The sequence below is a fragment of the Acanthaster planci genome, linkage group LG11 (genome assembly GCF_054643075.1).
Source record: "Acanthaster planci isolate LZ-2023a linkage group LG11, COTS_SCS, whole genome shotgun sequence".
Lineage (NCBI taxonomy): Eukaryota > Metazoa > Echinodermata > Asteroidea > Valvatida > Acanthasteridae > Acanthaster > Acanthaster planci.
In genome coordinates, this window is record NC_141787.1 from 11,422,508 (window position 1) to 11,432,978 (window position 10,471).

At 40.6% G+C, this 10,471-nt stretch overlaps 1 protein-coding gene across 1 annotated transcript in view; it reads right to left on the reverse strand.

The window, feature by feature from the left end:
• The window catches only part of LOC110984806 (uncharacterized), a 63,831-nt gene extending 55,995 nt beyond the window's left edge, over positions 1 to 7,836 (reverse strand). The window contains exon 1 of the mRNA XM_087143082.1: positions 7,639 to 7,836. Coding sequence (XP_086999208.1) covers positions 7,639 to 7,717 — 79 coding nt within the window. The 5' untranslated portion in view covers positions 7,718 to 7,836. The remainder of the gene's footprint in view (positions 1 to 7,638) is intronic.
• Between the last annotated feature and the right edge of the window lie 2,635 nt (positions 7,837 to 10,471).

Genomic DNA, 10,471 nt, shown 5'->3' on the forward strand with positions numbered 1-10,471 from the left:
TTTTGAGGGCGGGTATACCTATGATGATATCTGTTGTATACTCTAAATTACATTACATGACTTTAGTTGCAGGTTGGCTCACAGAAGTCTTTCAAACAGTAACGTTTCTTGTTAGCCCCATAAATAATGCTGATGTGCTGGACAACCTGTTCTCATTGGTCTATCCACCATGGCATACACACCCACAAAAACCAACACGTCATATTTTCTGAAACTTAAACTAAGTGGTAATTGCCCCCTAACAATACATTTAATAAACAGTTTGTTATCCACAGCACGTCTAGTATTTCTGGATTTCAAGGTGAAATTGAGAGGACAAGATGGAATATCTGTATCGGTTGGCAGATTTCTTCCTGGAATTTGATGAAAACAAGTCGGCATATTTTTACAGTATGCAAATTAGAATAACACTGTGGATAAGTTGGCTGGAACATTTTTTGCTGAAAATGTTTTTCCCCAAAAAACACTTGGTTGAATTCTCAAAGAGGCTATATTTTCTTGTCAAGGGGCAGGGGTAGTCTAGCATTATTGGAATTAATTATGTGACTAGTATATGCTTTGCAGGTGGGATTTGTACTTGCCTTATTCGGAAAAGATCTTTAGAAGTGAATGGAATCATCACATTGTCAGTTGTTAAACCCCGGCTTTTGCAGGTTCTATGCAACCCATTTGATGGGCGACGCACGACGGACGACGCACGACGGGCGACGCATGACGGACGACGGGCGACGCATGACAGGCGACGCACGACGGGCGACGGAAAATGGCATGTTTGGAACTGGTAAATGGCAGAATTGGGACACAACGAAAAGCAAAATGCGACAGACGACGGGCGACGGCAGATATGGAATTCCATACAACATGATCTCCATTAAAAAAGAGACCAATGGTGAACACACTGACTAAAGTCCTACTTTAAGTATCCCAAATAGTGGGATATACAATACCAGGGGGTAAGATCGCGCAAGACATGGTGGAAACCAACATGGCGCGGCAAGATCGTACCAATGGGACGAGGTTGGGCCAAGGTATACCAGGATTTAACAACGTTAACATTTGTAACAGAAATTCATTTACTTTCATCAGCCGACTTAACATACGTTGCTGGTATGATGAAGAATTTCCCGATCTCGTCAACAGAGAGAAAACTCCAATTTTAAAATCTTTTTACAGAGCAGCAAAAATTCCAGTTAAGGTAGAAACTAATAGCAAACACGATTTAATGAGATTTTGCAAATGTAAATTCATGCTAAGAATGAGTTGGCTTCGCCTCGCCTATTCTTTTCACGAATCTACAGTCCTCGTCCATCCTCTATGATGGAAAATGTTGAGCGTACCCCTTTTTGTGTTAAAGTTTTGAACTCTTTTCAGTGCATGTACTAAGTTGTGCATTTCTAGCTCTGCAGCAGGAAGCAACGGGGAATTACAATAGGAGACCAGCATTTGTTTTGATAGAAATTCAGTTTGGCCGTATCCGGGACCATGGTTGTTGGCGACTAGGATTGAAAGCTTTGTAGCATTGTAGCTTTTGTGCTTAAAGGAAGGGGCCTAAAGGCATTTTGGGTGTTTCTGGGTTAATTGTCACGTGTTCTGTTCTGTTGTATTCTGCTCTGTCATGCTTGTCGCTTGAAAGAGCGGAGTTTGGACTTGCACGGCACTGAAATTATTGAATATTTTCGACCAAAATGTCAAAAATCGCGGCAGTCTTCAATAGGTTTGTGTTGATTAACTTTTGCCACGGTAAAAATTATTGGCCGCTACACGACTTCCGGTGGCTTCAACCAATCAGGAGAGTTGCTGGTCCAGATTTTATTATCAGTACGTCCATAATTTGGAAAGGGTCGACACCACTGATCTCTGGATAGCGTATGCACAATAGGTGCTGCACAAACAAAATGACGCCACCACTCGGCAGCTCAGGCCGCCATGATGCTCCCATTTTGGCGAGTTTTAACGTACGAAGCATATGACAAGACGCAGTTTTTTTCCACATTCTGGCTCAAATGGTAGTATTTTTTAAACCAGCTTTATTTCAATTTATACCTTCTTTCTCAGCGAGTCATGCAAGAATCACGAATGAAGTAGCAATGTGTAGACTACTGCACATTGCTACGACATTGCCTAAACTTAGGCCTAGGCCATGGCTAAACAGCCCCGGTATGGCTGGCCATGGCATGTTTATGATGATGTGTGTACGTAGGCCTGCCGATAACATTAGTTGTGCACCTGATCATAGTTATTTGGACTCGGATTTCCCTTGTCCGACTGACATCATTTTATAGCGAAATTCCTGGGAATTTCCTGTTAATTATCCCCTACAGTGACATACAAGCCGTCAGAAAGCAAAACCATGTCCAGAAAAGTTCAATTTAGGAGTGAAAAACCAAGTCATTTACTTAAAAACAGGATTTTCTTTCTTCATTATTCTGAAAGAAAATCCTTCTGCTTTTCTACATCTTCCTCATGTGTACAACAATTTAACACTGACACAAATTTGGACCACGACTGGTAGGAGGAGCCGCCTACCTCGCTATATATTTCATGTCCTACATTACAAAAACATAATTAGAATTCCGTCTCTGCATTAATGAATACAAAGTGCATCAGGAAAACTGTGTGGGATTTTATGTACAGTTTTGTATGAACAATTTAAGTTAATTTTCATGGGAAAATAACGAAACGCCTCGAATTCTGTACTTTTACTCTATTAGGGGCGTAGCCACGGGGGGTGCTGGAAGGCACAAATTCCCAGTGCCCCCAAGTGCCCCCACCCCCACCTAAAAAAAGATGAATGGAGATTGAACAAGGCTAAAGAAAACCTAAAAATCACACCACTGAAAGCTGGTGCCCCCAAGACGGTGGTGCCCCTTGTGCCCCCCCCCAATAAAATCTTAGCTACAGTACGCCACTGTATTCGAAATCGAAAACCAGAAGTTTCATTTGGGGCATCTCAAAATACTAATGCTGCAGTGAAATCTTGCCAAATCAACCAAATTTCGAATCCTCGACCAAGCTGGCCAACTGTACTATAAACTCTGATGAGGTCAAGTTGGACTCATAGAATTTCAAGGTTTCACTGTAGTCCATTATATTTCTATAAAAATTGTACACACTGGACGTTATCAGATCAACGTAATAGGAACAACATAAAATTTGAATACTCGGCTATATTCCCAAAGCCTTGGAAGGAAGAAAACTCATGGACTACCGGTATGTATCTATAATAATTTTAGACTTGTCAGATGACCACCTTCCGTGCTTGGAAATTGAGACGGAACCAGTGCATTGAATGCTGCGAAATGCAAAAGCGACCCTTTCCAAACCACGCACGTACATGTATAGTAAATCTGGACCGGTAACTTTCCTGATTGGTTGAAGCCAGCAGAGGTCGTGTAGCGGCCATTCACCTTTACCGTGCCAAAAGTTTATAGACTAAAACAAACCTATGGAAGACTGCTGCGATTTTTTATATTTTGGTCGAAAATATTCAATAATTTCAGTGCACTGCAAGTCCACACTCTGATCTTGCAAGGCAGGGGGTATCAATGTAATCGATATTGTTTTCCTGTTTTCGATAGCCGTTTGTTTCCTCAAGTTGAAAATATAACTTTGTCCCAGTATCTGATGTGCCATGGCAAAGCTGATGTGCCATGGCAAAGTGTCAAAGACACAAAAGTGGCCCAATGTTCCGAGGAAGAAGCTTGCAGCACGGCTACAGCATCGAGTAATCAATGTCACTATGCAAAAAACGATTCGTAACCAGCATGACAGAGCAGAACAGAACAGAGCACGTGATAGTTAACCCAGAAACGCCCAAAATGCCTTTTAAGCCCCTTCCTTTAAACACAAAAGCTGCAATGCTACAAAAGCTTTAAATCCTGTCGTCAACAACCATAGTTCTGGATACTTCCCAACGAATTTCTATCAAAGCAAATGCTGGTCTCCTATTATAATTCCCCGTTGCTTCCTTCTGCAGAGCTAGAAATGCGCAACTTCAGTACGTGCACTAAAAAGAGTTCAAAAGTTTAACGCAAAAAGGGGCGTGCTCAACATTTTCCGTCATAGAGAGTGGACAAGGACTGTAGATTCGTGAAAAGAATGGGCGAGGCGAAGCCGACCCATTCTTAACATGAATTTACATTTCCTCGTCCATAGAGCTTAAGAGTAAAAAGTCACGCAGCGACCTTCCGCCTACTGAGATTTTACATTGGGCCGTCCTATCACGTTCGATTTGTTTTTGAAGAATAATTCCTTACTGAAACCGCTCCATGAAACACTCATGTTAGAAGTTTACCTTTGTCTTCCTCAACTAATATTTCGGAAAAGTCACCTGGAGATTGGTAAAAATGAATTTCATTAACGACCTTTCACATCCGGCGACATCGTACCTGGGTCTCTTTAATTCATGGAGATTGGTAAAAACGAATTTCATTAACGACCTTTCACATCTGGCGATATCGTACCTGGGTCTCTTTAATTCATGCATGTTTGTTTTTACTCCCCGTGCTTACGTGAAAACGAGATTATAAAATGTTGCAAAGATTTCCGTACCTTTAGTACATGGATTCCATGTTCCGTTGATTTGATATACTTTGTAACGCAGTTGTTGTCAGCAAAGATGAAATAAAATCTTAGAATCTTTCGTTATTTCTTTAAGTTTATTACCTTATAAATCCAAACACTGTGTGAAATGTTTTGATCTGTTTTTATTTCGGCTTTTACCAACAGATTACCATAAATTTCAAACTGTAAAATTCATGTTCATCTGCATACGAGACCGGCGCATTAGATTGTTCTTTATGTATTTTAGATTTTCGGGAGGGATGGGTCAATTTTCGGCAGGATATGTCTCTTTTAGGTCAGGTAACTTTTCATTTCTAAAAATTGATATACTAGCAAATATTTTCCAAAGCCCTTTTTCCATGCTGGATTTTGAAGAAGTAACTGAATGAACAAAAAATGTTACAAATTCTAAAATCTTTGTAGGTTCAACATTTTTCCTATCCAAGGGTTCCGGAAGCATGCCATCAGGGCTCAACTTTCGGGAACTATTGTCCTTGACAAATCATTCGCTGTAATGTGCTTGCTCGTCACTCTGTAATATATGGAATTCCATATCTGCCGTCGCCCGTCGTCCGTGTTTTTTGTCAAGATTGCGCAGTGGTATTTTTTACTTTGACCCTTGATCGTCTCACATGTACATGTACTTGTTCGATTGATCCATCATGCCCATCATCCATCATCATTGTAAAGTTTTCCATAAATGGATCCATTTATGCCAACAACCAAACGACGCGAACGTGCAAGTACGTGTGAATGTACATTTATTCATGTACGGAAGCCCATTTGGGACAACACCAAAAAAAAAAAGGTTCTCTGGGCTACTGTTTCGCCGATTAATTATTATCTCGCTTGTTTCTCCTTGGCGGATTACCAGGGTGGATTACTACTTTGCATTGGAGGTTTACTGTTTTATCAGACCTGTATTCCATACTGTTGCCGCTGTCACAGCCGCTCGTGTAGTAATCTGCCCTGGATACATTTAGGCTATAGTGGCTCGGAAATTTTTGTTAGCGCGTCCTGATACGCAACCGTAAATACGCTTCCTAACCCTAGGCACCATGCCGACATCTGCCTGTTGGACAGTCCGGACCTGCCCACTGGGTTGGAACACTGGTGCCTTGGCCCTGCGGCACATTTAATCCAGCCCAGATAATTCCACTGGAATGTTGCGAAGATATATTCCCAAGTTGGTTTTAATACGAAATTAGAGGATAAAAAGTTTGAGGTGATCCAAACACCTAATTTTAAATGCAAAGTTGAAACCGGATTTTGAGCTGTTTTATTAGGCCATTGCTTTCAATGACTTTCCTTTAAAAATTGGAAGAAAGATTCCACAATTGTTCTTTTTGTTGTAAATATCATGAAACTTCGATTCATGTTTTGTATGAGTGTGAGCGTGTTTCGCGATCTTGTCAGACGTCTCCTCTTTCCTCAATCGGACCCTAGCGGACTCTATTCCAATTGGGAAGTTTTGAACTCCCATTTGGTGTTTCCAAAAATACATTTTCGACATATGGTTTCCTTTGTGCTAAATTCAATTTTTATAGATGTAATTATTCCGAATTCGAATTCCCACCTTCAGTGGATTAAGATATTTTTTTTTACAAAATCGGTATTATGGCATGGAATAGGCCTACACGACTGCTGTGAAAAAAATTTTTGCCTTTGTTATAAGAAATGGAAATTAGATTTCTAATTCTAGTTTTCGTTATACATTCATTGCAACCATTCATGTGACCACTTATCTACAAGTAGGGCCTATCTCTTCTTGATCCTCTTTCCTAAGTGTTGAATTCTGAATTGTACATTTTTCATGATTCCTGTTTTTATTTTCTAATGTATGTTTGGTTTATGTTCTTGCCCATCAATGAAACACAAGGACAGAATAAAAACAGATATATTCCCGAGTAAAGTTCACGTTGTAACCATTACTCCTATTTTTTCACACGTCTGGTTTCAACGAATGACGTAACAGAGATAAATTGTATTAACAGAGGTGTCCCCTTAGTAGAAATCTTTCCAAGTTTCCTATTTCACCATGGAATAAGAAATACTTATAACCTCCTTGTGCTCAAGTCTGCAAGGACTTGTTTATCTGCCTACGATTTGTTGAATAAGATAACATGAAAGGAATTTTGTGACATAGAACAACAGTAAATATTATGAAAAATATCACGATGAAAAGAAAATGAAACAAATTCCTGTTCTTGCTGTTGACTTATATTTGATGTGACAATACAGTACAAAATATCATTTTTTATGGCAGTCCTTAAAAGGAGTTTCCAAACATACAATCAAAGTAGAAAATTTTTACACTCCATTCTCGGACAATTTAGTCGGAGGATAAAAGAATATGAAAATGCGAAGAGAAGGATCGACTAACACAATCATCCGCAAACGTAGATGGATACAGCTGGTGATAGTTTGTCGTTTGACAGTTTCTATATTTGCCAACACCAAACTACTAATTTTTTTTGCACTCGGTATCTTGTCAGAGTAAAATGAAACCGAATAAAGAAATTGGCTATCAGTCAAAAATGGGCTCCGTATATAAACGAAAGTAAAAACGTTCAGGCCTACACAAATTTCCTTCCAAGGGAGTATGGGGATAAAACTTTAAATGCTCTGGAAGTCACCGCCCACTTTCAAGTTTTAACAGAATTCAATACTTTGAAGTCCAGTCTCTTGCACTGCATGCACCACTTGTGCAACATCAAAAAAGTTGTTTCTCCTCTCCGTTACAATGAAATTTAAAATAGAAGGCCTCTGGAAAAGTGTAGATGATAAGAAGATAAGAATGTAATGTCATTTCCCGATATGACCAGGGGCTATGTCTTATTCCGTCAGTAAATTTTACAGACATTACCTTGTTTTGCTTGTAATTTAGACTGAGCTGTTTCTATCAATAAAAAGCAGGTGAAAGGTATTCACATGAAGAAGGAAACTCATTAAAACAAAAGAAAAATCCAAACAAGAATTCTTGACAGTAGAGTTGTATTCCTACCCCATAACGTGTAGCACTTCGTGGAACAAATAAATTTAATCTTTTGTGGAAAGTGTTTAAACTGATATTACCTTGAGCTTCCACGCACGACACCAGTGCTTCAAATGCAAACAGAAGAACCAGCAGAAATGTCTGCACTTTACGTCGCATTTTTTCGATCTACCACAGTTTGTCAACTTGTAGAATGTAGGCCTAGGCCTATAAACATGAGTGTAAAAACCGACGTCTGCTCAGCTCGCTGGTGCTGAGGATTATATTTCTGTCCTCTGAATGGGTAATCAGTTTTGATCGGCTCAAAAGTTTTTTTTTTTTTACTTACTTCCTCATTCTATTTATTAAACCTGTTAACAATAGTCTCCTTAACAATAGTCTCCTTAACAATAGTCTCCTTGGCTTTGCTTGGGTGAATCTACTATTGCTACTGCTCAACCCTGGGGATTCAGTGACTCCAGACGTTGTGATGACGACACACCCCTTTCATTATTGTTTGACCCCGAACGAGCCTGATATTTTGGCTATACCCAGCCAGAAATGAGACCAAAAGAAGATGGACAGAACCTGTGTGTGTAGCAGTGCTACGTGCTACACCGAATGCTTAGTCAGGTGATATGTAATAGGATATATGCATAGCCAATTGGATGGTCTAAGAACCAGACCTTGATGTGCACACTAATGCTACACAGTGCTACACGGGAAAACGAAAAAGGAAGGGGCCGCGGCGTGTAGCAAAAAAGTGCTACACCATTGACTTGTGCACAAACCTGGTGCTACACAGTGCTACACGTGTCTAGTCAGAGGAAAGCGTGCAGGTGTTCTGTTCTGTTCTACGCGTGCGCGTATATGTGACGCTTTCATAGCGTACCTGTGAACTTCTGCTCTTTGATGCGCATGCTCAGTTCTGCAGCAGTGTAGCGGCGCTACAATGAAGACCGTGTGGATTCGGCCGTATATGATTTTGGCAACCTTCGCAACACGAGCTGGAACCCCCCACCCACCCACCATGTAGCCTGATTCAGAGTCCTTCATGATCGGAATCAGGATGGCTAAACAAGATTTTCTTTTGTTTGTTTTGATGTTTAGTTGTGTTGATTTGGGGCCGCTTCATAGGAGAGTTGACTGGCTTCCGTTCCTTACACAGCCCCACACGTCTTTCGAACGTCGAACGTAAGGACCTATAGCGGGTAATCGTGGGGGGGGGGTGCTACTCAATTATATTCCAAGTGCACTTTGAAAGATCTTGAACTGTTGTGATTCGTTGATTAATTTATTTAATGATTGCAGGAGATGTAGAATAATTTTCTCGAAATCCATACTGGCAATCGGACGAAAAAGTTGTTTTGATTTAAGAATTTAATGACGCAGCTGTATATATAAGACGATGTAGACGCTCTAGAATTTTTGAAAAGGTGGTTAAAATCGGGAGTGGTCTGCAATCACTAACTTGTTTGGAATTACCACTCTTAAAAATAGGAAAAATTTAGTTATCTTCATTTTTCAAGACATTTTCCTCCTGTTATCGATATGATCATTATTTGAGTTAAAGACCTGGAAATTAAACAAATTATTTCTTTAACTCAGGAACTGATGATCAAATCGTGACCAAAGCTTTTCTTCTTCGGTAACTCATTAACAGTGTCTATGATTTCTTATTCAGTCAAGGAGGCAAGAAAATACGACGTATTCACTTCAGTACTCTAGAGTACGGAAGTGAATACGTCACGCGCACAAATAGCGTGTAAAAGGCATTAGCGCGAGAACCACAGAAGAAAGAATTCGTTTGCACTGCCCTTTCTGGTTTACAGTGACGTCACACGTAAGTGACATCGTCACAAAGGCAGACGCGCCACGATTTGCAGGCTCCAGGTTGCGCGTTAACTTCCGGTTACATGGTTCGTTGTAAATGACGATCAATACTTCCTCCATGATGTAACCCTATGTACTCGGCATGTGCAGTGGGCGTGGTTTAAACTGAAGTGACGTCACACTTACGAACCGCCGGAGGAATGCTCTTTTCAGCCACACTGTCCACAACTCAACACTGCCAGAGGCAGAAGTCCCGACTCCAAGGCGCTTCAGGCCACGAGGTCTAGGCCACCCGAGGAAATCCTGAGTCGAGCAAACGTCCAGAAATGAACGCGCACTGTAGTACTAACCGCGGGTATCTCTACGGTTCAATTTGTAGGCTATCAGCAGCTATGTCGTGTGATACCAAGCACCATGCAAACATTTATCTTTTTGACATAGAGACCACGGGCCTGGGTCCGCACTGCAAAATCATAGAGATCTGCCTCCACGCCGTCGATCGCTGGAGTTTGGAGAAATGTGAGGCGAACAGTCAAACACCGCCCCGTGTCGTTGACAAGTTAGCCCTGTGCGTAGATCCAGAGATGGAGATTTCAGACAAGGCCGAGGAAATGACGGGCTTGTCACGGGAATTGCTTCAGTGCAACCAGCGGGGTGCTAAGTTAATCAAAAGCTTCTTGGAAATCCACTTTGATGAGTAGTCACCTGACTTTAGGTTGCTGACGTCACACTCGATATTGAGTGACAGCATGGTGATGTAATGATGATGGTGGTGTAGCCAGAGCACATCTGTTCGTATTTTTCTACTGAGAAAAGTTCTTTTTCCTTCCAGTTCTAGGTTTTCTAAATTTTTCTGCAATGTTGGTAGTGTTAAGTTTCTTTTTCTTTCAGTCTTGGTTTAACATAATTTTAGATTTTGTAGTTTTGGGTTCAAATCTATTGTTCCAGTTCTGTTTTGTCTTGTTACAGAGTGAAATCTTAGTCAAGTTTTTGTTTGGGTCATTCTTTTGTTTTGGAAATACAACATTTGCATATATGTGTGTGCAACTATAACTACATTTTAATATTTTGTCATGACTTGTCTATCTGTTCTATATCTAT